General features: G+C 37.4%; 4 protein-coding genes across 7 annotated transcripts in view; all 4 read right to left on the bottom strand.

The window, feature by feature from the left end:
- Positions 1-754, bottom strand: part of depdc5 (DEP domain containing 5, GATOR1 subcomplex subunit) — a 33,203-nt gene extending 32,449 nt beyond the window's left edge. For all 3 annotated transcript variants that reach the window (XM_016247196.1, XM_016247198.1, XM_016247197.1), the window contains exons 1-2: positions 274-754; positions 83-170 (exon numbers count right to left, since the gene is read on the bottom strand). In XM_016247196.1, coding sequence (XP_016102682.1) covers positions 83-170; positions 274-331 — 146 coding nt within the window. In that variant the 5' untranslated portion in view covers positions 332-754. The remainder of the gene's footprint in view (positions 1-82; positions 171-273) is intronic.
- A 671-nt stretch (positions 755-1,425) lies between these two features.
- LOC107562552 (ras-related protein Rab-36-like) lies at positions 1,426-5,875 on the bottom strand. Its single transcript, XM_016247189.1, has 11 exons — positions 5,806-5,875; positions 5,274-5,360; positions 4,706-4,797; positions 4,394-4,468; positions 3,548-3,649; positions 3,387-3,451; positions 2,480-2,531; positions 2,314-2,395; positions 2,136-2,226; positions 1,906-2,022; positions 1,426-1,811 (listed from the first exon to the last, which is right to left on the bottom strand). The coding sequence occupies exons 2-11, from the start codon at positions 5,325-5,327 to the stop codon at positions 1,756-1,758; spliced, it is 786 nt and encodes a 261-aa protein (XP_016102675.1). The 5' UTR covers positions 5,328-5,360; positions 5,806-5,875; the 3' UTR covers positions 1,426-1,755.
- Positions 5,876-21,308: 15,433 nt separating this feature from the next.
- Positions 21,309-22,118, bottom strand: LOC107562558 (guanine nucleotide-binding protein G(z) subunit alpha-like). Its single transcript, XM_016247195.1, has one exon. The coding sequence runs from the start codon at positions 22,110-22,112 to the stop codon at positions 21,774-21,776; it is 339 nt and encodes a 112-aa protein (XP_016102681.1). The 5' UTR covers positions 22,113-22,118; the 3' UTR covers positions 21,309-21,773.
- A 1,901-nt stretch (positions 22,119-24,019) lies between these two features.
- LOC107562557 (guanine nucleotide-binding protein G(z) subunit alpha-like) overlaps positions 24,020-26,655 on the bottom strand; it is a 45,702-nt gene continuing 43,066 nt past the window's right edge. For both annotated transcript variants that reach the window (XM_016247192.1, XM_016247193.1), the window contains exon 3: positions 24,020-24,633. In XM_016247192.1, coding sequence (XP_016102678.1) covers positions 24,289-24,633 — 345 coding nt within the window. In that variant the 3' untranslated portion in view covers positions 24,020-24,288. The remainder of the gene's footprint in view (positions 24,634-26,655) is intronic.

Genomic DNA, 26,655 nt, shown 5'->3' with positions numbered 1-26,655 from the left:
TGATTTTAGGATGAACTGTGACATAATTTTTAGGCATATTTCTGTCTGACATGACCTGAAATCAGCAGAAAGCTCCTCTCACCTGTACTCATCATTTGGATGTGCGATCTCAACAATATCCCCCAGTTTAACCTGAGGAAAGACTTTAGGGTTCATCATCAACTCATCATCTGTGGAGAAAGAGTGAGTGTTAAGAGATTCGTGCACAAACACAAGGATGTTAAATGAGCCAGTCATAAACTAAAACCAATTAAGTACTAAGAACATTCTCACCACTCCCTCCAAAGCCCTTCTTGTGCACCACAAGTTTGTAGGACTTGTTTGCCTTCATGGTAACAGTTATTGTAGTCTTGATGATGTACAGTCAGTCACATACACATTTACAAACAAAGAAATATCCAGCGCTGAAGCATATCAACATCTTCATTTCTGCATCCTTCAAATCGACATGATATGCAAGAACAAAAGTTTTAAACGACGTTCAAAGTGCTTAAAAACGAAGAAGCGCAATCAAACTTTAGACATCTGTCATCCTCCTGTTTGTTTACATGTCGCGTGACTCATTTCTTCTGACCCCAGAGAGAACGCTCTGCAAAACTTCTTCTAATTGTGAGACACAGGTTTATTAGATAGAGCATCCATATGTATTTATACACAGACAACGCATAGCTTAATTTATATCTAACAAAAATAATGCAACATTTGTACTGTTTTCTGAACTAAGCGGACAGTGTCTTCTTCGGGTAACGGGTTTGTAATAATAGAGATGCACAGCGCCGCCTATCGTATTGGAGATTATTGGCGGTCAAGAATAAGTCCGCCTCATTTACAGTAATATATAATATAATATAATTAGTGCTGTCAAATGATTAATCGCATCCAAAATAAAAGTATTTGTTTACATAATATATGTGTGTGTACTGTGTATATTTATTAATTATATATAAATAGACACACATGCATGTATAATTTAAGAAAATTTTTTAAATATATTTATGTATAAATTAAATTACATGAATATAAATACATGTAGATATTTTCTAAATATATACTGTATGTGTGTGTATTTATATATACATAATAAATATACACAGTACACACACATATATTATGTAAACAAAAACTTTTATTTTGGATGCGATTAATCATTTGACAGCACTAAATATAATATAATATAACACTTTAAAGTAAAGATCTTACAATTTCAGAAGGTATGATAATGTATTTTGCTTTCTTTGTAGAAAAAGCTCTAATAATAGTCTACAAATCTAGCCATCTGATACACTTCATGATCATGTTTGTAAACTATCAAACTATGATTTTTTGTGATAAACAATATGTTTCCTTCTATCACTGCTGTACAGTTCTCAAGCTTGGTTAACGTAAAGACAAACACTAATAGCAATTTCATAAGCTGTGTGCAATTATAATGTATGTTTATTTCGTCTGCCAAAGGAAGATAAAAAAATAAAAAAGGAAAAATACAATGCAATTATTAAATGGCAGTTTATGCTCAGTACAAAATACTGACATTAATACTACAGTACATATCAAATGTTTGAAATCATCTCGGATGTCAGTCCCTTATTTTTATGTGTGTTCTGATAAGGTGGTCCCTCTCAGAGAGTACATTAGTGATGCACCAACTCAGAGGTTGGTTATGTCAACCAAAAACACTTTGTTTTCTACTCGGTTAAATATTTATTCTGTCCTGTAATACAAATTGGTTAGTTCTTCTTCTTAAACCACGGAGGGTCAACAACAGGACTTCTTCTTTGGTTTTTCTTGTGCATCTTCCAGTGCTTTATCATCTGAAAAAACAAACCCACATTAATATACTCAATACAACACAACATTTACATAAGTGAACGTTGTTGTTTTATGATTTCAGAATGCTATCTTTACCAAGAATATTTCCATCTCCAATCTGAGTGGTGCTGATTTCTGTCTCCAGGTCCTTCAGAATGGCATCTTCACAGGCCAAAGCTGCCACACGGAAGAAAAACTCCTGGATGTTTTCCCCTTCAAACCCATAGTAGCAACAGTTACATGTAGTATCTATCTTGTAGTTTTTGTAATGGACATAGCAACAACTATGGAGTACATTTATATGTATGAACATAAACAGAATGTACCTGTTTTTGAGGACACCGACCAGAACTCCGCGTTCATTTCTGCTGCAATCTTTATGGCATCGCTCTCTGTTCTCTGGCACTCTTCTGCAGACTTCACATAAGGACAGGAGGAGTCTTTAATAGCTTTTACAAGTTGTATGTGTACATATGCATGCTTGACTGTGGGGACTATTCTCACCAGGAGGTCTCTTTTTGTGCCAACCATGAAAACAAAACAGGAGTCTGGTTCATTTTCCTGCAGTGCCTCTTTTAACCACTGTCTGAGAAACAAACAAAAAATCCTTAAAATTACAATTCCTTGACACATTTTAAATCTTCAAAACATTACTACAGGTTGTACTTACTGTGTGTGTTCCAAGCTCTTGATATCCGCCATGTCGAAGACAGTAATAATAACTTTTAGAGTAGAAACAGAAAGGATTATATTGGGGTTTAAACAGACTCTGGTCTGGAGTATTAAAGGAATAGTTCACCCAAAAATGAAAAAAAAAAAATAAATGTACTCACCCTCCTCAGGTCACACAAGATGTAGATGAGTTTGTTTCATTATCACAACAGATTTGGAGAAATGTAGCATTACATCACTTGCTCGCTAATGGATCCTCTGCAGTGAATGGGTGCCGTCAGAATGAAGAGCCCAAACAGCTGATAAAAACAATAATCCACAAGTAATCCACACCACTCCAGTCCTTCAATTAATATCTTGTGAAAAGCTGCATGTTTGTAAGCAAACTAATCCATCACGAAAGTGTTTTAACTTTAAACTGTTGCCATAATAATCCAGTGAAAATGTCCATCCCATTATCCTTACATCAGAATCTACCGACATATTTGTTAACTGTTTTGGACTGATTTAGCTTGTAAACGCAGCTTGATCTGTGCATATTTCTCTCCTGATTCACAGAAAGAAATTAATATTTTTCTCTTGATGGATATCTTCATGATGGATTTGTTTATTGCAAATATGTAGCTTTTTACTTCAAAAGACATTAATTGATGGACTGGAGTCATGTGGATTGCTTGTGGATTATTGTGATGTTTTTATTGGCTGTTTGGACTCTCATTCTGACGGCACCCATTCACTGCAGAGGATCCTTAGGTGAGCAAGTGACGTAATGCTAAATTTCTCCAAATCTGTTCCCATGATGAAACAAACTCATCTACATCTTAAATGGCCTGAGGGTGAGTAAATTTCCAGCAAATGTTCATTTTTGTGTGAACAGTTCCTTTAAATGAGAAGCTGCATTTTACCTTGAGCTCCTCTGTAATATGCTGATGCGATGCATTTGAACTTTTCCTGACCAGCAGTGTCCCATCTGCAAATATTGTAATGTGCAAAAACAAATATAAAAGACATGAACATTTTAAATAAACAGACATGCTATTTAAATCATTCAGAAAAAACTACTCACATTTGAAGAGAAAAGGGCAGCCCAGATATCTCAAATCTCTCAATCTCAAAGTCAACACCTATAGTAGCCTTGTAGTCTCTCTCAAACACATCTTTACAGAACCTATTATATGCAAACACATAATGGAACTTAATGTCCATGAAAAATACAGCGTGTATCATTTAAAGGGATAGTTCACCCAAAAATGAAAAGGCTGTCATTAATTACTCACCCTCATGTTGTTCCAAACCCGTAAGACCGTCGTTCTTCTTCGGAACACAAATTAAGATATTTTTGATGAAATCCAAGAGCTTTCTGACCCTGCATAGACAGCAACGCAACTACCACATTCAAGGCCCAGAAACGTAGTAAGGACATCATTAAAATAGTCCATGTGACATCAGTGGATCAACCGTAATTTTATGAAGCTACGAGAATACTTTGTGCACAAAGAAAACAAAAATAATGGCTATTCAACAATTCTTCTCTTCACATAGCTTGTAAAAATAATGACTCGTACGTCGCGGTACTGTCGTGAACACACATTGAGGACTGACACGGAAGAGAAGAAATTGTTGAATAAAGTCATTACTTTTTTTCTTTGCACACAAAAATTATTCGCATGATGTCGCATGGACTATTTTAACAATGTCCTTAGTACTTTTCTGGGCCTTGAACGTGGTACTTCCGTTGGAGGGTCAGATGTCTATGGAGAGCCAGAAAGCTCTCGGATTTCATCAAAAATATCTTCTGAAGATGAACGAAGGTCTTAAAGGATTGGAACGACATGAGGGTGAGTAATTAATGACAGAATTTTCATTTTTGGGTGAACTATCCCTTTAAATAAACCTCCTGTATACAATTTACCTGTTTATTAAACATGTCTTTCCCACATTGAGATCTCCAACCACTACTGCTTTTGACATCTTAAGCCTGTCAAACCTAGAAGATAATATGAATATAATTATATAATAAATGGACTAGTAATCTCTCTCTTTCTCTATATACAGTATAAATGGAATAATTATGATTGTTCATGACGGTAATGTATCAATATCTATAACAATTGATCTATAACAGTATCAGTAAATATAACAATTTATATCATAACATTCATATCATTCTTTAGAAACATTAAAAAAAAATGTTTTTTAAATATATATTAATTTGTATACCAACCCTTCCTGATGTGCTGCTCGGTCTTGGCAAGCCATCTTGGCTTTTGTATTCCAATCATCCTTCATCTGTAGGCAGGCTTGTGGATTATAACACTACAGAATAATAGAACAGAACTAATAAATGCTGATGAACTCATCATAAACAACGTTAAGGTTTGGCAATAAAGTGAGTAAGAACAGTAGTTTTGTCTAGTCTACTGCAAAGCTGTATGTTCCTATACCATTTTGAAATCATTTACAATAAAGGGCAGAAAGTAAATAGGATACATTTTCCCTTAATATGACCCCACTACTGAGAAAACTAGTACAGGAAGCAGCCTTTTTATTTGAGCAGAATTAGCTGCAGTCCTGTGATCCTGACGGATCCAGCTGCTCTGAGGCTCCTCTATGGATGTCACACATTCTCAATATACTAATCTGATGTGCTGGCTACAGTTTACAGAACGCTTGCTGAATTTCCTGTACAGTACGACTTGCAAAATGAATCATACTGGATGATTTGATCTTTTCAAACACAGAATGATATTCCATTAAAGTACCTGTAAATAATGTGAGTTTAGACTGTGTACCTTTGGAAATGTGGATATGATCCTGTCTCTGCTGACAGGAGGGCTGAAATGCATTGTCTTGTCAGCAGGTTGTCTTGGGAAACTCGCCTGTGAAGACACACAATGTCAGCACAACCAGATAACCTGCTGTACTGTATGTGTTTACTCTGTGCATCATCAACCTGGACTACTTTGTGTACTTTATACAGTAAGTGTATACTAGATGTAGCAATACAGCAAAGCCGTAATAACTTTATTTTTTGTTATTTTTAGACATGCTAGAAATGCTGTAGATATCTTTTGGTAGAGTTCTTTAATACATACAGACGACTGCAGAAAATGTTTATGGTTAAAAAAGTTCATTCCTCCATAAACACTAACGTTAAATAAACAGCTGCATTTTTTGTACCTGACTGGCAACACAACATAGCGCTGTAACGGCGCAGTTAGTATTGTATCAATTTAAAAATCCTTCAGAAACACTCCTAATCGTCGTTTTAGCTCATTAAGACCTGCTGAGACTGTATAAAACGAATAGGTTTGGTGTACTCACGGATATTCCTGCAGCGCAGTCTAATTCCTGCCGAAGGCGTACTGACTCTCCGCATCAAATCCTACCGTCGTCGCCATAGCAACCACCAGCCGGAACCCGCAGTCACGTGCTGCAGCAGCGCTCTTTCCTGCCTGCTGGTAATGTAACCTGTGTACATTTTTCACAGTAAATGCTGAAACTTGTAATAGACGCACTGAAATTATGGCATAAACGTTTTGGGTAACACTTTACAATAAGGTTCCATTATTTCATGTTAGTTAATGTATTAACTAACATGAACAAACAATGAACAATACATTTATTACAAACAATGAACAATACATTTATTACAAACAATGAACAGTAAATTTATTACAGTATTTATTAATATTTGTTATTGTTAGTTAATGCAAACACAGTCGTTCATGTTAATTCACAGTGCATTATCTAATCTTAACCAATCTTAATTTAATAATGCATTAGTATATGTTGAAATTAACATTAAATACTGTAGAAGTCTTGTTCACTCTTAGTTAATGTTAGCTAAAGTAGTTAAGTAATGTTAACTAATGAACCTTATTTTAAAGTGTTACCAAGTTTTTTCCCCGACGTCTTCCACTTTGTGTGGGAGAAATTGCACTACCTTGTAGCCTATAATGGTGCAACATACACTGGAAACATTGTAAACCAACAGAGATACATTAAAAATACATGTCCGTTTGAGTGTGGGACTGTGTCAAATGTATGCTGTAGGCCTATTTGTGTGAGTAATGTAATCTAGTAGATTATACATTTTAGATAATGCATTCAGACTATTTTTGATTACTTTTGACCTAGCTTATTTATCACATAGATTTCAGTAGGAATTTTGCACCCAGTTGATATAAAAAATACAAATAGAAAGAAAACATATTGTATTCTTTATTATCAACAACATTTCAGGGTTTCCCAAACTGGGGTTCAGAAGGAACTAGAGGAGGTTTGTGAGCTGATGAAAAGCTAATCAAAGGGGTCACGACCTGCCGTTTTTAGTCTTTTGTACTGTTCTCTGAGGTCCACTTATAATGTTATCAAGAGTTTTACATCACAAAACATAATTTAGAAGTAATAGGCTGTTTTCTGTCCTGTTTTGACCTCCTTCATCAGAACGCTCTGTTTGAATATGCGTGGCGGATTGTAGACTCACGGCCACCGGTATGATTGATTGGCAAATAGTTGTGTATGTTTGCCAGCCTACGTTCTTCACAGATGGACGCTACTGCGATTTAGGTTTAAAGTGCATAAATACTCAGTACATATCAAATTATCTGTAATAATAGACAAAGCAATAGTAACCACATAATGAAAGCAGTTACTCACACTTGTGTGTTGCGACATTTCTGTCGGATCCAATATAGTTGGCACAGATCTATCAATATAGATTGCCTTCTTTGTAAATGAATCCGCAGTAAAATTAAGTGAACAAAGGGCCAAAGGGCCACTTCATTAAAAATAAAGTTTATTGTTTGGTTTCTGCATAGACCTGTGTTTGCCACACTTGCGTGAATAAGTGGTCGGCGCTAAACAAGCAGCGATGTAGAAGCAGGTGTTGATCTTCTTCTGTGAAGGCGGAGTTTAGCCACACTATTACATCATAGAGTACAGCAATCCACAAGCTGTTGTTTTGGCAGACTGGCTTTAATATAAGCTGTTTTTAGACTAACGAGGACGTTTTGAGTTCTGAAACTTATAGGATGTTTTTATAGTACAACGACCTCTTATATGTGAAAAGATCAAGGGAATTTTGATTTCTCAGTTCATGAGCCCTTTAAGGAAATCATTAAAAAAAATGTCAACTTACAGAAGAAAAAAAAAACTTTTAAAATGAAAACAAAACTTCCACACTAAAAATAGAAGTATTTTGTTTAACTGCATGTCAGTGAGATAATTACTGGGCATCGGTGAACTGTTAAAATGTGAATATGTTGTTACATTTTTGGAAATATTAACTATTAATTAGCTATCATTAAGTAATATTACTATCAATTATATTAATAACAAATTCAACTCTTGAAGGAAGTAAATGTTGAAACAATGGCACAAGAAAAGCACAATATAATCAAAGCTACAGGCGGTCCAACGAAATATTAAGAGTGTGCAACTTTTTTTGGACAAGCAGTGTAAAGTTGATTCCAGCACTTTCAGTAGGATTAAGGTCAGGACTCTGGTGGTGACCAATCTTTCAGAATTTGAGCCTAATGAATCTTGGCATTGGCATCCTGTAATATGGACATCGGTACTTCTTCCGACATGGCTGTTTGAGAAATAAAAACTACACACTTGCGTCAGATAGTTAAAAAATTGTTGCTCGACATACAATATGCCATAAACATATTAATCACTGCAGTAATGATTCAAATCTAAAATCCTAAGCATTTGTTTATTTAAATCCAGATGGCAACTTTTAGTTTCTATTTATATATATATATATATATATATATACATATAATATTATATATATATTTTTGTAGACAGGCAGTGCATATTTGACCTGGCAGTGGTGCATTACCCTGAATGTCCGCAGGGTGGCAGCACATCACCTCTAACGGTAGAGTTTTTCCAGTAACTCCTGTCTGTTCACTTGGCATTTTAATACAATGACTGAACAAGGACTGATTTTCACATTATATTAACAAATCTAGATGAGCTGCCTCAGTGTCAGCAGGCCAGGCTACAGCCCTTTTAATGGGTACGTAAAAGGGCAAAGGTGACTAGGTTGAATCGCTCGGTCTGGCCTTGGGTCTGATTCCATTTCACATTCATCAACAATGATGGACAGTTTGGTAGGATGTGAAGCTAAATTGATTCATTTCTAACTGATCCTATCTGTGTCCTGGCTGTGATATGTATTAGTATTTTCCAAAAAGGGTTTGGTTTGATGCTGGCATCATCAACATTAGAGTGTTCGATGAACTAAACTAAAGTGTACAGTTGACCACTTTGACAATTGTAATTAAAAGAGAATGCAGACTGTGCATAAACTTGTTTGTTTACATATGTTTGTTGTTGCCAAAACAGATGCCGTCGAATATAGTGGTGTAATAATTCCTGCATCTGGCAGGTTCAATGAAGTAAAAAAGACAATCAGATGTCTTGAAGCTATTAACAACACCCTTGTGTATTTCTGTAAGGCCTCACATGCGACATTGCAGAATTGGAGAGAGCAATTATCTATTTTTCTCTCACACCCTTTTATATAAGTGGCAAACAAATGTGAGAGAATATTTGTAGGTCACTGTCTTTATTTAATTAATTACACATATCATAATTTCATATGTGACTACTTTATTAATAATAGTGACTGACATTTCAAACCCAATAATTGGAAGAAAATCCATTCAAAACAGATCAATTTCATGAAACGTCAAGAACACTTTCTTTTTTTGCTGTATCTAAATGAGAAATAAGGGCAATGACTAAATTAAATGAAATCAAATAGAATAACAATAAAAAATATATAACATATTAAATAGTAAATATATAAATGTGTGTATGTGTGAAATAAATATAAAAAAATTAAAATATATTTTTGTTTAACAATTTAAAATATAATAAATAATAAAATATTTACTTTAAAAAATACTTACATAAATAGATTTATGTTTATGCTTTATCTCAGTCATATTTATACACAATGCTAGCTGGATTGCTATGCTGTCTTCATTTAGGCTGATTTTGATTATTTTATTGATTAATTAAAATTTTTTTGTATTAAGATAAAAAAAAATACTGTATTCCAGTAAAAAGAATCTAATTTAAAAACTCATTAAGAATGATTTATAGATATCACATCCAGATGTATTACAGTATAATACAGTATACAGCATTACAGATATATTGTATTAATGAGAATAAGGGAACTGTGCTTAACTGTTATGGCAATAGTGTCAAAATGCCAAAAACAAAAACCCTGTTGTCTTTATGCAAAATGCACTGTGAGTTTTGTAAAATGTGAAATGTGACCTGACTGAGGTTCACCTAACCATCTTATATCAGAGTGACACATCACATTTGTCCCTGTGAACGACTTGGACTCTGAATCCAATTTGTTGTCAAGACTCCAAAGCTTAAAACCGCTGTTTACCATTCTGAAGAATGAGATTAAATTGAGCGCCTTTCTCTGTCTCTGCGGTGTGTCCTTCCCTGTTGCTCATGACAGTCACAAGGTCTTCCACTGGCTGGCCCTCCTGCTCGGCGCTGCTGTAGCATTCATCTGCTTAAATCAGTTTTTCAGTCACAGTGGTCACGGCTGTGGCATAAACCATTATATACTACAGTCCCTATGGGACAAAAATTATCTTGAGTTTCCCCCTGCCAAACGTGTGATTACAGCCATGTCTTGTACTGTACCATCCCTTTTTAATTTTCATCAGCTTTACATGTGAAATTCAAGGGCATCGAGGCCACGCTCAGGGAACTCCAGAGTCTCACAAGAGTGAAACCTTCCCATATACCTCATTAACACCCACAATTGTGAGAGAAATATGATTTGTGTTTTGTTCCCAGCAAAGCAAGTCTTGAAGCTAGCTGAATACAGAAATCTAAATGTGTTTCTTTTAAAGCGACATCCCTACCTGTCCTGACAGAAGAGGTTCATTTTCAGAATACACCTCCTTAAAGGGATAGTTCACCCAAAAATGAAAATTCTGTCATTAATTACTCACCCTCATGTCGCTTCAAACCCGTAAGACCTTCGTTCATCTTCGGAACAAAAATTAAGATATTTTTGGTGAAATCCGAGAGCTCTCTGACCCTCCATAGACAGCAACGCAACTGAAATGCTGCGGAAAAACAATCCATGTGACATTAGTGGTTTAACCGCAATTATACGAAGCTACGAGAATACTTTTTGTGCACAAAGCAAATAAAATAATTACTAAATTCGCACATTCATTGTTTACATGCAGAGGGACTCTCGATAATGGCGGAAGACATGATTTGGAGGAGGAAGAACTGTTGAATAAAGTTATTTTTGTTTTCTTTGTGCACAAATTGTATTCTATAGCTTCGTAAAATTACAGTTGAAACACTGATGTCACATGGACTATTTGAACAATGTCCTTACTAGGCTACATTTCTTGGTCTGGGAACATGTCAGTTGCATTGCTGTCTATGCAGGGTCAGAAAGCTCTTAGATTTAATAAAAAATATCTTAATTTGTGTTTTGAAGACGAACGAAGGTCTTACACCGTGTCCTAACTACACGCAACGCGACACCACAACGCGATAAAATGTATCTTTTCCATGTTAATCAGAGTTTTTGTCCTAACTAGCCGCGACAGCGACACACAAAATGTCTATTTTAGAAAGGGTTTCTATTTCTGCAACGCAACAATAGATAGTTTACCTTAAGCCGGACACACTACAGGAGTTTTAAAACCCTAACCGATTATGAAATCTGGTTGCAGCACACACATAAGGAGAATCTTTGCAGATTATCTTCCCTCAAATCTTAAACATGCACACAATACAAGATTGGAAAATCATGGTGCATCACACACTACAAAATATTATTAAGATTATCATGCCAGAGGGAGTGCCTCACGTGATCTCACACAGCAGATCGTCATTGATATTTACATATGTTAGCTAGCCTGCTAGCAGCTTTCTGCACTCACCCGGTATGTTCAAAACTGAGGCGATTTCACCCCAGCGCTTCTCTTCCTAACACTACAGGATTTTTATCCCGATTTAGCCCCGATTTCCCCCCTCCCGAGAATCGGAGCAAAAATCAAGTCGAGCACCTCGATCGGTCCGATGTTTGGCGCTGATTATCTGGTAATGTGAGGCATTCACAGATCGAATCTTGCACCTCCCGATCTGCTCGCACACAAATCGGGGCCACCCCGATCATATCAAACATGTTTGATATTTAGGATTTACAGTATATAGCCATCGGGATGATGACGGCTATATGATTACGTCAGTACTTTCACAATAGCCAATGCGCAACCGCAAAAGAGCTGCTGTACGGCTCCGTTGGATAGTGGAGATGGAGATTTGTAGTAACACGACTGTCTGAATAATGTGTCGAAAACGTATCACACAACCATAAGGAGAGAGAGAAGCGCTGGAGTGAAATCGCCTCAATTTTGAACGTACCGGGTGAGTACAGAAATCTGCTAGCATGCTAGCTAATGTAAACATCACTAAAATATCAATGACGATCTGCTGCGTGAGATCACGTGAGGCGATTCCTCCGGCATGATAATCTTAATAATATCTTGTAGTGTGAGATACGTTACGATGTTCAAATCTTGTAGTCTGTGCATGTTTAAGATTTGAGGGAAGATAATCTGCAAAGATTCTCCTTATGTGTGTGCTGCAACCAGATTTAATATTTGGTTAGGATTTTAAAACTCCTGTAATGTGAGCCCGGCTTAAAATCCTAAATATCAAACATGTTTGATATGATCTGGGCGGCCCCGATTTGTGTGCAAACAGATCGGGAGCTGCAAGATTCGATCTGTGAATGCCTCACATTACCAGATAATCAGCGCCAAACATCGGACCGATCGAGGTGCTCGACTTGATTTTTGCTCCGATTCTCGGGAGGAGTAACACGACTGTCTGAATAATGTGTCGAAAACGTATCACACAACCATAAGGAGAGAGAGAAGCGCTGGAGTGAAATCGCCTCAATTTTGAACGTACCGGGTGAGTACAGAAATCTGCTAGCATGCTAGCTAATGTAAACATCACTAAAATATCAATGACGATCTGCTGCGTGAGATCACGTGAGGCGATTCCTCCGGCATGATAATCTTAATAATATCTTGTAGTGTGAGATACGTTACGATGTTCAAATCTTGTAGTCTGTGCATGTTTAAGATTTGAGGGAAGATAATCTGCAAAGATTCTCCTTATGTGTGTGCTGCAACCAGATTTAATATTTGGTTAGGATTTTAAAACTCCTGTAATGTGAGCCCGGCTTAAAATCCTAAATATCAAACATGTTTGATATGATCTGGGCGGCCCCGATTTGTGTGCAAACAGATCGGGAGCTGCAAGATTCGATCTGTGAACGCCTCACATTACCAGATAATCCGTGCCGAACATCGGGACCGATCGAGGTGCTCGACAAGATTTTCGATCCGATTCTTGGGAGGGGGAAATCGGGGCTAAATTGGGCTAAACATCCTGTAGTGTGAGCCCCGATTTAGATCTTGAAAATAAATCAATGCAAAGATGTACGTTCGTTAAAACTGTGAACTCAATGCAAACCAACAAGTGTATTCCATAGCAAAGATGGTACATTTAATTATGTTAAAAAGGTTTGATATTTATGAATTAGATTATAAACGTATCCATTTGCTTCCAGAGAGAGCCCGCCCACACACGCTTCTGATTGGCTGTGATATTTGATTGATTCTGGCGCGTTGCGTTTCTTCTGGTGTGGACACCCAAATTGCTTGGTGCTGGAATCTTGTCGCGTCGCGTGTAGTTAGGATAACGACATGAGGGTGAGTAATTAATGACAGAGAATTTTGGGTGAACTATCCCTTTAAGGTTTCACAGCGGTAAAATGTATGAAAACATTTTAAAAAGCATAGAATATAAAATTTTGTCTTCATTCCCCAGGTTTTCTTTCCATTTTTCACCTGCTACGAGTTCAACAAGTACATGTAAATCAGATTCCCTTAGCACTCACTGAGTTTGCGTGCTGGCGCTACTTATGCACGCGATCAACCGAACCGATCAACCGAACCGCAAAGGCCAATAGGCGTTTACTTTCACAAATGGTATGTACAATGACACATTCTGGCGATTGTGGCTAAATTTGACGAAAGACGATGCGTTTGCACAACAGATAGCCTATTATTTTAAATATACAGTATGTAGGCTACAAGTCATTGGTGTTTGGTGATGAGTTTTTGAATCAAGGTCTGCATTTAAAGTCACACCAGAGGTGTTCAAACTGGGATTAGGACTTTGCTTTCTGTAGACCAGTCAAATTCTTCCACACTGACTGAATCAATCATTTCGTTTTGAACCTTGCCTTACACACAGAGGCATTGCCATGTTAGAATTGAAAAGGGTCCTGTCCAAACTGTTGCTATAAAACTAGAAGCACACAATTCCCTATATACAGCCTATATAGGCCTATAAATAAATAAATAGATATAAATATGTCCTCTTCAGGCTTTCTCCAAAGGATGGAGCTGAAGGTCAGTTCGAAACAGTCCTGTATTCTCAATTTATTCTTAATCAAACAGATTTGTAAATTTTTATAGAAATTTTTTTTTCTGATGGTGTAGATACATAATGAGTTGTACAGTGTGGTCAGGAAAAACATTAGTGATAAACTGGAGGAGGTGGCACCCACACATGGTAGAATAGCTCTAAATATCTTGAACAGATTAATTCAAAATGCTTCCTTGGTACACAAACCTTTATTTTGTCAGTTCTGTAGGCTGTTTCATCCTGGTACTCTAGAATTAGTGGCGTGATAAACAATGGGCTGTGTTTGTAATGACAACAATAAAGAGACATCCAGGATTTGGCCACTAATTGGTCCATTATGCGAGATCATTCCAGCTTCTCTTTCTCCCTCATCTTCTCTTCCGTCCATCTCTCCCTCTCACAGTTCTTTTGACTACAATCCCTCTGCAGACATAAATCAATTGAAGAATAATTTAATTGCACATTTAATTAGCATGTTGATTGCCATGGTGCAATGCACCATAAATAAAAGCAGCGTTGAGCTTCTACTGTTGCTTGAGTGGACTGAATTGAGACGAAATGAGAAGACATTTCCTAGAATCTGATGTCCAGGGACAATTACGCAGGAAGAAACAATTTCCTCATGGATTGCATGCAATGCATCAGCCTGCAGCATATGCCATTGAATTAGAGTGACAGCACTCAATACATGCGTGCAAATGATTTATCATGGAGGCAGTGTATGTGGCCACTTAGCTGCCCCAAGTTATTGCTTTTAACATTTAAAGGGGTCATATGATGCGATTTCAATTTTTCCTTTCTCTTTGGAGTGTTACAAGCTCTTGGTGCATAAAGAAGATCTGTAAAGTTGCAAAGACTAAAGTCTCAAATCCAAAGAGATATTCTTTATAAAAGTTCAGAGTCAGCCACTCCTACCTAAAACGGCTCGTTCTAACACGTCCCCACATATCTACCTCACTATGTGGGAAGATTTGCATAATGCCGCCCAAATGTTCACGCAAAGGCGTAACTTTTATTCTCGCTGTAGTATTGTTGACGCTGCAGCCAGCCTTTGTTCGGTCTTCCAAAAGAGGACGATATCCGCTTCATCATGCCTAGAGCTGATCTGTGCTGGTCGCTGAGGGAATACACCAACTTTCACCGTGGACGAAGCGGAATCCAGCCTGGGGTCCGTCACATGTGGTTGCCGCTCATTCGTCGCATCCGCCGGGCGTGCCGGTCGTGCTCAACCCCGCCTCCTCAGCTCACTCAATCCCGGCCTCATCACACTCTATGAGGCTTCCCCTCACGCTAGGCCGCTGAGTTTTTCGTTGTGAAAGCGAAACTACCTTGTTTGGTCTTCCAAAAAAGGACGATATCCGCTTCGTCATGCCTAGAGCTGATATGTGCTGGTCGCTGAGGGAATACATCAACTTTCACCGTGGACGAAGCGGAGTCCAGCCCGGGGTCTGTCACATGTGGTTGCCGCTCATTCGTCGCATCCGCCGGGCGTGCCGGTCGTGCTCAACCCCGCCTCCTCAGCTCACTCAATCCCGGCCTCATCACACTCTATGAGGCTTCCCCTCACGCTAGGCCGCTGAGTTTTTCGTTGTGAAAGCGAAACTACCTTGTTTGGTCTTCCAAAAGAGGACACGACTGCAAATCAGTAGTAAAGTTGTATTTACAACACTGTTCCAAAACATCGTTGTCCAAATATCCAGATGTGTGCAGCACATTTTATGGAGGACTGTTTACTGATCCTGGGAGAGTAACGTTAGACTACAATGCCGGCAGTTCTGACTCACGTAAGTACGTTTTAATTTAAAGGATTTGCCACTGATGATTCGAACTCGAGTTTTGGGCGGTGTAGAGCAGCACTTGTTGTTTGTCATTTCTCCGATCACAAATGCAGACAGAGTTTTATGTTTACGCGGCGCGATGCAATGCAACGCGTAAAAAGACAGTATAAGTCATTATAATCAGTAATTATGTCCCCACTGGATGCATCAAATGCCTCGTTTGTAATGGGTTTTAATGTTTTTGAATGATCGCTCCGGCCGGACACGGCATCAACAGTATGTGAGGGGCGTAACATTTCCGTCTCATGCTTGAGGTATTCAGCCAATCACAGCACACCTCGCTTTTCGGACCGATGAGTTTTGTAAAAATCGAGGCGTTTCAGAAAGGCGGGGCATAGAGGAGAAACAATAATGTACAGTATGTGGAAAATAATGTGTTTTTTGAACTTTAAACCGCATAAACACATTTCATTACACCAAATACACAAAATAATGTTCTTTTTAGCAGCATCATATGACCCCTTTAATGTGGCTGATAATGTGGTTGATGCTGTGAAAACATCCATATATTGGAATGTGTATCGGTGACCATATTTATGTTGTCTTGCATTAGTGGTCAATCCTGGAAGCAAATAATATCAGAGAATATATTTTCAAGTGCAGACTGTATCTATGCCATGTTATAACAGTATTAAGTAAGTGAAGCCCGTTTTTAGGGCCATTAAAGCTTTTGCATTATTTTCATAACAATTAAACTTTTTCCCCAGGTCCCATCACTGTAATGTGTATAGAAGTTGTGAAAAATGTGAAATGTGACCCTGGACCACAAAACAGTCATAAGGGTCTTTTTTTTTTAAAAATTGAGATGCAACTATTTGAAAATCTGGAATCTGAGGGTGCAAAAAAAATCTAAATATTGAGAAAATCGCCTTTAAAGTTGTCCAAATGAAGTCCTCAGCAACACATATTACTAATCAAAAATTAAGTTTTGATATGCTTACAGTAGGAAATTTACAAAATATCTTCATGGAACATGATCTTTACTTAATATCCTAATGATTTTTGGCATAAAAGAAAAGTCAATCATTTTGACCCATACAATGTATTGTTGCCTATTGCTACAAATATACCCGTGCTACTTAAGACTGGTTTTGTCGTCCAGGGTCACAGATGTGTTTTAATTGTTATGAAAATGTCACAGTGCAAAAAGTCTTAGACAAATAGTTAGCTCAAAAATGAAAATTTGCTAAAAACTTAGATGAGTTTGTTTCTTCATCAGAACAGAGTTGGATAAATGCGTTACATCACTTGCTCAGCAATGGATCCTCTGCAGTGGGTGCCGTCAGAATGAGAGTCCAAACATCTGATAAAAACAACACAATAATGTAAAGCTAAAAGCTGTGTGTTTGAAAGAAACAAATCCGTCATTGACGCTTTTTTTTTACTTTAAGCCATCACTTCTGTCCATAATCCATAATAATGCTTCCTCCAGTAAAAAAGTTCATCCCCTGTTTTCCTCTCACATTAAAATACATAGACATAATCTTTTACAACTGTTTTGGACTGTTTTCACTTGTAAATGGTGCTTGATCTGTGCACGTTTCTCTCCTGATTAGTTGACTTCTTCTCTGGAGAAAGCAATATTATGGATATATGACTCGTATTTTAGCCAGAAGCAATGGTTAAAAACGTTTAGGATTTTTGTGAAAACAAATGATTACTGTGATGTTTTCATCAGCTGTTTGATCTCTCATTCTGGTGGTACCCATTCACCACAGAGGATCCATTGGTTTCCAATGAAGGAACAAACTCATCTACACCTTGGATGGCCTGAGGGTAAGTTAGTTTTTGGGGATGAACTATTCCTTTAATGATCCTAAAAATAAGCTTACGCTTCTTTAAATTAGATTTTTGGGTGACAATTTTGTGGTTGTTAATGCCTATATAAACGTTTGAATAAATATAGAATATTATTATTATATGTGGAAAAAGTGTCAAGCAATTATGGGTAACTAAGTTTACGAAGAGTTACTGAAGCCTCACTCACCCCGACACAAGAAACAAACATGCAGCACAAACAACATTTGCATAATTCTTTTTATTCACTACTATTGTTCTTTTATACTTTGTTTCTTTTTTTTTCGGTGGACATCCTGTAAAATCAATCCTGAAGCCCTTAATTGGGTTTGTTGTACATCGTCATAACTGAACAGAAAGAGGACTGGAGCGGAATGGACCCCTTTAATCTGTCAATCAGCCTTACATCTTAAAAAGTGATTTAGTTTTTTTTTTTCATTGTCTCACAAAGTGTACCTCACATAGTATTTACACATACAGTGGACAACGTCCACTCAAAATGACACCAGAATAGAAAGATTCTGCTCTTTTAGATGTTATTTTCTCTCTTTTTCCGATTCAGTCAAAATTTGAGGAGTAAATCCTCTTTTAATGTTTTCGTGCTCAGTTTAAGTTGCGCTGGATGTAAAAGGATTCTTTCTGCACATAAAACTCTTTTCAATAAATACCTCGCAGGAAACAACTGTACAATCGTACACAGTGTTTGACTTTGATATATTTTTGGAGCATGTTAGTAAAACTAAAAATATAAGAAAGCAAATCAAACTATAATTTATCAAAAACCCAAAGTAACAAATTCATGCATATTTAATGTTACAATATATATATACTTTTTTGTCCATAAAAACCGAAAAAGTGACATGATTGACGGGCCTTTTTTATTTACATTGATATTGGCACTGTTTATTTTTCTCTGAATCGGGAATGAATGTTATGAAACACTTAATGTTCACGTCAGTGTAACACTCTCATGGAAAGAAGGATGCTTGCTCTAAAAACTCTGGATTACATCCTATTTTAGGCAAATGGAAAACAGAATAAAAAGAAACAAGAAAATAGATTGATTCCTAGGGGTCAGACAGCCAAAAATAAACTACAGTGTGAATGTGAGTAAAAAGCCATTTGACTCCATATTCAGACAGCGGCAGTTTTCACCTTTGGAGCAAAACCAAATGACAATGTTTTTTTGTTGTTTTTCTTTCTCTCGGGATACTTTTAACCTATCACATACAATTATATTTTCATATAAACTCTTTATATCATCTCCGAAAGCAGCATTACTTAAATCAGGCAAATCAAAGACCCTATAAAGAAAGACAAAACTTAAAGGAACAGTTCACCTAGATTACAATTTTATCATCTACTCACCCTCATGTCAGTTTAAAGCTGTATGACTTTATTTCTTCTGTGGAATGCAAAAAGAGATGTTTAGCAGAATGTTAATGTTGCTCTTTTCCACTCAATGACATGAGTGCATGGCGACCACGGGCTGTTAAGTACCAGAAATGGCAAAAAGTACTATAGTAGCAGTCCATATAATCTATATTCCAAACTTTATGAAATCATGCAATAGATTTGCGTGAGAAAAACACTCAAATTTAAGCCGTTATTCACTGATAATCTCTCAAATCTCATTCATGTTCAAGATGTGCCATGACAGATTTGACTTGTGTTGACCAATTGCAATGCACAAATTGTGCATATAGTTTTAAGACTTAATATAATATTTAAGACTTAATAATATTGAGTTAATTTGTACGAATAGAGGAATCTGAGGGACAAGAATCTCACAGAGACATTGGGTTGGACTCTTTTGCCAATAAGAAACCAACTAGAAACCATTCCATTTAAATAAAAACTGTTGTTAAAATACAAGTAACTCTTCGATCTTTAGTTACACATTTTCATTTTCAATATTTTGCACATTTAAAATAAACTTCTAAATGTCTGTTCGGTAGTTCATATATAACAGACAACACAATTTTACATTGTGGTACTGCAAATGAAGTGATAAAAAGCCATTTTTCTACCAAATTATTTGTAATATCTAATTCACTGAACTTGTACACGAAAGTTTTTCTTTTCTCAACATTTCTGAGTTTTTTTTTTTTTTTTTTGTAAATTTTGTGAATTAATGATAGGGTTGCAAAGGGGTGGAAAATTTCAGTCAATTTTCCGGAAACTTTACAAAAATTTCCTAAAGTTTTCAAAATTTCTGGAAATTTTCCACCCCTTTGCAAGTTCCTGAACATGATGAATGATGGGCTACACCTCGAATACTGCTCTGAAGTGATATTAGAGACAATGTGGATTTAGTGTGCATCAAGGGCATTTTTCTGAGCTGGGACAGTCTTGCACACTTACTTCCTGTGACATGCACAGTGCGCACACTCTTTCCAGTGGCCAAGACCATGAGTGTGGTTATTGGGCCAGACCCAAAGACTCATTCTTTTCTTCCTTTAAAAAGTTATGAATGTGCACTTCAAATTTTACAAGTATATCTTTTTTAAAAACTATACTTGCAGATAATATAATATGAATAAAATAAAAGGCCACTTAAGTGTACTTAAAGAGGGTAGACTTTCATGACTGTTGCCTTGTCCAAATACCCACACTTGCGGTCTTTGCACTTGACCACTTGACCACTTGACTACTTATATGACGTATTTTACAGAGCTTTATTTTTATTTTCAATACTTTGCATTTTAAAATCAACTTCTAAATGTCTGTTCAGTGTCTCTATAACAGATATAGAGACACTGAACAGTATAACAATTTATACTAGACATGATTACAATTTAATTTTGTGGTGCTTCTAATTAAGTGAAAAAGCAGTTGCAAATGTTGTACAAAATAAATATCACCACTACTCATTTGCACCAATAAAACGTGCAACCCTTTGTTTTAGTACCAAATTATATGTAATATCTATTTATCATTAATATTTAACATGCATTGGAAAGGTTTCCGTGACCTCTTGCGAGATCTCTGCAAAAAGTCTCACGATTTATTTCCAGAACATGATGCATGATGGGATACACTAAGCCTCGAATACAGCTCCGGAGTGTGGGTTTAGTGTGCGTTAAGGGCACTGCGCTCTGGCGTTTTTAAGATCTGGGACAGTCTTGCGCACTTACTTCCTGTCGTGCGCACGCACTCTCAAGTGGCCAAGACCGCAAGTGTGGGTATTTGGACAAAGCATGTATTTCCTAACACACTTCACACTGATAACACACTGATAAGCTACTACTAAATATTGTAGAAAACTCAGTTGCTGTAAAGTTGCTTTGCAACGATTTGTATCGTGAAAAGCGCTATACAAATAAACTTGAATTGAATTGAATTGAACTTCAGTACACTTTTAAAATGTGCACTTTGTAATAATGTCAAATTAAAAGTTTTAATTTAAACAACATTTTAAATCATTGTTTTAATCATCGTTGTGGTTCAACTGTAATATGTGTAACTTCACCAGCTGTGATGCACCAAATTTGAATTATGCACATATGGCTTTAAAACATATTCCTTAATAATAAGTACACAAGTAAAATGTTAAGTTACTTTTCTGCTGTTTTTTGTCATTTTCATCATTCACTGTCATTGTATGTAAAAGAGCAGCATGAGCATTCTGCTAAACATCTCTTTTTATGTTCCACGGAAGAAAGAAAGTCATACAGGTTTAGAATGACATGAGCAAATGAGCACATTTTCGGATGAACTATCCCTTTCATGGACGTTAAGGAATTCCTGCTGTTTGTCAGGGAAGAGAAGAGTGGGGAGATCTGTTTCCGGTGTTTCCATGTCAAACATGTGCTTGACGGCTGATCCCGAAGTCCGTTGTGTGTGAACAAACGTAACGATGGTGTATGTGTGTGTGTCTACATACTCATATGTTCAGTGCAAACACATTTATACCAACCTTGTAAAATCCCCTTTGACCTTTACGCTTTTGACATTGATAAATCTAGCAGGTTGGCAGCATGTAGCCCTTTCCTCTGGGCCTCATCTGAGTTTCCTGTTTCAACAAGCGTTTTTGAGGGCACTCAGATCGATCGGCAGGCGGTCCCCGTCATTCGCCAAAGGTTTTTTCCGTATGTCTCGCCCGCCACCCCTCTCCCCCGTCCCCTCGTCCTAGCACAGCCCAATGTACTTGAGATTGTTTTGGATGATCACGTCCGTCACCGCGTCAAACACAAACTGGATGTTGCTGGTGTCAGTGGCGCAAGTGAAGTGCGAGTAGATTTCCTTTGTCTCCTTGTTGCGGTTGAGGTCCTCAAACTGCCTTTGCACGTACACGGCCACCTCCTCGTAGGTGTTTTGCCCCTTGTAGTCAGCGAAACAGACCGTCAGTGGGATACGCTTGATCTTCTCAGCCAGCAGGTCCTTCTTGTTGAGGAAGAGGATGAGCGAGGTATTGGTGAACCAGTTGTTGTTGCAGATGGAATCGAACAAACGCAGGCTCTCCGCCATACGGCTCTGTGAGGAAACCAAAGACAAGAAATGGTTAGCTCAAGCACTAACAAAAGGGATCTGGCTCCCTTGAGGGGAAAACCTCTGGAGTTGATGAAACCAGTGGCCTTTAACCTCAAAGAGAGCAAACAGGGTAACGTATTAAATTCCCAGAGACACTCTAGATTTAGACAATGGGCTGGAGACAACAAATCACTAAAAGCTGGGACATTCATTATTGTGGCAACACTTGACAATGTGCTTTAGCTCCCACAAACTCACCATTTACTCAACAAAGTGTGCGGGGCCATGTTGCACAATCTTCACTAATATTCTCTGGGTCTCATTCAGGCTCAAATTGATAAGCAATATTGACGACGTCATTGTTTACAATACAACTGGAGGCGAGGCATTCTGAGGCGAGACGTTTAGACACGCACTGGTGGTTTAGCTTATCACAACACACTGAGCCAGCTAACCAATCTGAGCCCAATGCGTATTTCTGAGGGAGGGGCTTCATAAAAACAGGAAATCATCAGAGCGTTCATCGGAGAAAGGACAGAGCGGTGTAGAATAAAGGTAAGCTATGTGAAAAATAATGCCTTTTTTTATTTTTAAACGAAGCATGTTAGACTGCACCCCATAAACACAATCAAGCCAGTCAAAACCAGTCAACCACCCCTTTAAATACACTAAATTACAACTTCATCCTGATAAATGTGTAATTACAAATATATTTAAAAACATTATATTCAAATTTCAATAAAAATGACATTAAAGAATATTTAAGTTTACCGAAAATCTTAATACATGTGGCAGTACATTTTAACAATATTTCAAAGACAATAGAAGTTGAAGTTACATATGAAATATAATTAAGTCAATACTTAAGTGGGTCAAAAAAGTTTAGCCAATTGCATATAAATTTGAACTATAATACATTTGCATTTAAATGCAATTAACATGCAATTAAGTGTCCGGAAATGATGCATTCCGTTTTCACTCATGCACTTTCTTTTACAGTATTTGTTTTTTTATTATTAAATAAGGACTCTTTTGAAAATTATGTACTTATTTTTATTCAGTTTTTCAAAGCCTTTTTTCCATTCTAACAGTGTTTTGGCATAATACTTTGACTATAATTTGAACGATGACACATATCCTAATATACCTTATCTAAAATGCAGGATGATTAGCTGACCAGAGAACAGTCTTTCTGTAAACACTGAGTATGGCTCAATCATCAGTCAATATTTAGTTAGATAAACCAGGCCATAACAGGACCCATTGCAAATAATTGTCCCTTTCTGCAAAGACTAAATGGCATAATAACCTTCTAAACATGAATAAAATTAAAAATAAGATTAAAAGCCGAACATGAAAAAAAATCTCTAAGAGAAACAACAAGCAAAAGCAGCTCACAGAATCATGTCGATTTCAGCAAGTATCATATGGCCAAGGGAGGTTATTAACCTCTATTTCTCTAGCCCCGCTGAGTTCCCTATCTAATTCAATTAGTCATCTGCCCATGTTCAATTACCTTGCTGTGTTTGCAGGTAATGCCCATAAAACAAAGGCAGAGGACAGGATGTAAATAACACCCGTGAAATGCGCAGAACCATTTTGCTGGCAACATCAGCTGAGCCTTTTACGATACCATCATCCATCCATTAATGCATTTTAATCCCAGAAAATGTGCTTTCTGCAAATATTTCAATGGTTACAGTGTTTACTAAACATAATTTACTGTATAATCTACTTTAGCTGCATAGGTAAGACTATAAGACCACATTTAAAGAAGGCACATCAAAGTCTGCAAGTCAACATATCCCATAACACGATAAGAAGTATACAATTATCAATTATTGATTACATAGTGTGCAGCGTTTACCACATTTTGTGTTGTGTGTGTGCCAAACGTAACGATGGTGTATGTGTGTGTGTCTACATACTCATATGTTCAGTGCAAACACATTTATACCAACCTTGTAAAATCCCCTTTGACCTTTACGCTTTTGACATTGATAAATCTAGCAGGTTGGCAGCATGTAGCCCTTTCCTCTGGGCCTCATCTGAGTTTCCTGTTTCAACAAGCGTTTTTGAGGGCACTCAGATCGATCGGCAGGCGGTCCCCGTCATTCGCCAAAGGTTTTTTCCGTATGTCTCGCCCGCCACCCCTCTCCCCCGTCCCCTCGTCCTAGCACAGCCCAATGTACTTGAGATTGTTTTGGATGATCACGTCCGTCACCGCGTCAAACACAAACTGGATGTTGCTGGTGTCAGTGGCGCAAGTGAAGTGCGAGTAGATTTCCTTTGTCTCCTTGTTGCGGTTGAGGTCCTCAAACTGCCTTTGCACGTACACGGCCACCTCCTCGTAGGTGTTTTGCCCCTTGTAGTCAGCGAAACAGACCGTCAGTGGGATACGCTTGATCTTCTCAGCCAGCAGGTCCTTCTTGTTGAGGAAGAGGATGAGCGAGGTATTGGTGAACCAGTTGTTGTTGCAGATGGAATCGAACAAACGCAGGCTCTCCGCCATACGGCTCTGTGAGGAAACCAAAGACAAGAAATGGTTAGCTCAAGCACTAACAAAAGGGATCTGGCTCCCTTGAGGGGAAAACCTCTGGAGTTGATGAAACCAGTGGCCTTTAACCTCAAAGAGAGCAAACAGGGTAACGTATTAAATTCCCAGAGACACTCTAGATTTAGACAATGGGCTGGAGACAACAAATCACTAAAAGCTGGGACATTCATTATTGTGGCAACACTTGACAATGTGCTTTAGCTCCCACAAACTCACCATTTACTCAACAAAGTGTGCGGGGCCATGTTGCACAATCTTCACTAATATTCTCTGGGTCTCATTCAGGCTCAAATTGATAAGCAATATTGACGACGTCATTGTTTACAATACAACTGGAGGCGAGGCATTCTGAGGCGAGACGTTTAGACACGCACTGGTGGTTTAGCTTATCACAACACACTGAGCCAGCTAACCAATCTGAGCCCAATGCGTATTTCTGAGGGAGGGGCTTCATAAAAACAGGAAATCATCAGAGCGTTCATCGGAGAAAGGACAGAGCGGTGTAGAATAAAGGTAAGCTATGTGAAAAATAATGCCTTTTTTTATTTTTAAACGAAGCATGTTAGACTGCACCCCATAAACACAATCAAGCCAGTCAAAACCAGTCAACCACCCCTTTAAATACACTAAATTACAACTTCATCCTGATAAATGTGTAATTACAAATATATTTAAAAACATTATATTCAAATTTCAATAAAAATGACATTAAAGAATATTTAAGTTTACCGAAAATCTTAATACATGTGGCAGTACATTTTAACCATATTTCAAAGACAATAGAAGTTGAAGTTACATATGAAATATACTTAAGTCAATACTTAAGTGGGTCAAAAAAGTTTAGCCAATTGCATATAAATTTGAACTATAATACATTTGCATTTAAATGCAATTAACAAGTGTCCGGAAATTATGCATTCCGTTTTCACTCATGCACTTTCTTTTACAGTATTTGTTTTTTTATTATTAAATAAAGACTCTTTTGAAAATTATGTACTTATTTTTATTCAGTGTTTCAAAGCCTTTTTTCCATTCTAACAGTGTTTTGGCATAATACTTTGACTATAATTTGAACGATGACACATATCCTAATACACCTTATCTAAAATGCAGGATGATTAGCTGACCAGAGAACAGTCTTTCTGTAAACACTGAGTATGGCTCAATCATCAGTCAATATTTAGTTAGATAAACCAGGCCATAACAGGACCCATTGCAAATAATTGTCCCTTTCTGCAAAGACTAAATGGCATAATAACCTTCTAAACATGAAAAAAATTAAAAATAAGATTAAAAGCCGAACATGAAAAAAAATCTCTAAGAGAAACAACAAGCAAAAGCAGCTCACAGAATCATGTCGATTTCAGCAAGTATCATATGGCCAAGGGAGGTTATTAACCTCTATTTCTCTAGCCCCGCTGAGTTCCCTATCTAATTCAATTAGTCATCTGCCCATGTTCAATTACCTTGCTGTGTTTGCAGGTAATGCCCATAAAACAAAGGCAGAGGACAGGATGTAAATAACACCCGTGAAATGCGCAGAACCATTTTGCTGGCAACATCAGCTGAGCCTTTTACGATACCATCATCTGTCCAAGTAATGCATTTGAATCCCCAAAAAAGCGCTTTCTGCAAATATTTCAATGGTTATAGTGTTTACTAAACATAATTTACTACATAATCTAGTTTAGCTGCATAGGTAAACCTATAAGACACATCAAGACACAGGATATATACATGACAAGCACGAAGCAGTTATTGATTATTCGATATACAGTGTGCAACGTTTACCACATTTCATGTAAGTGGTTTGTGTGCTCCCCTCCCACAGCGTGAGCTGCAATGGCTGCAGGCACGTTTTTGGGACGAGCAGCTTGTGACCGAGAGAGGAATCTGATATGAAGACTGGGCCGCTGTTTGAAAGGTTACTCAAAACATCATCGTGCTTTAAAGCAAATCACAAGATCATCTATGAGAGTGAGA

The sequence above is a fragment of the Sinocyclocheilus grahami genome, unplaced genomic scaffold, assembly GCF_001515645.1.
Source record: "Sinocyclocheilus grahami isolate Dianchi unplaced genomic scaffold, SAMN03320097.WGS_v1.1 scaffold828.1, whole genome shotgun sequence".
Lineage (NCBI taxonomy): Eukaryota > Metazoa > Chordata > Actinopteri > Cypriniformes > Cyprinidae > Sinocyclocheilus > Sinocyclocheilus grahami.
Note: the sequence above shows the minus strand (reverse complement) of the source record. Positions and strands in the feature narration are given on the sequence as shown.

Excerpts from the sequence above, each read along its gene's own strand:
- LOC107562552 (XM_016247189.1), bottom strand. The coding sequence starts at position 5,327 with ATGCATTTCAGCCCTCCTGTCAGCAGAGACAGGATCATATCCACATTT. Across the intron at positions 2,023-2,135 it reads GTCGGTGTCCTCAAAAACAG|GGGAAAACATCCAGGAGTTT; the intron begins GTACATTCTGTT and ends ATGGGTTTGAAG. Across the intron at positions 1,812-1,905 it reads TGGAGATGGAAATATTCTTG|ATGATAAAGCACTGGAAGAT; the intron begins GTAAAGATAGCA and ends TTGTTTTTTCAG.
- LOC107562558 (XM_016247195.1), bottom strand. The coding sequence starts at position 22,112 with ATGGCGGAGAGCCTGCGTTTGTTCGATTCCATCTGCAACAACAACTGG.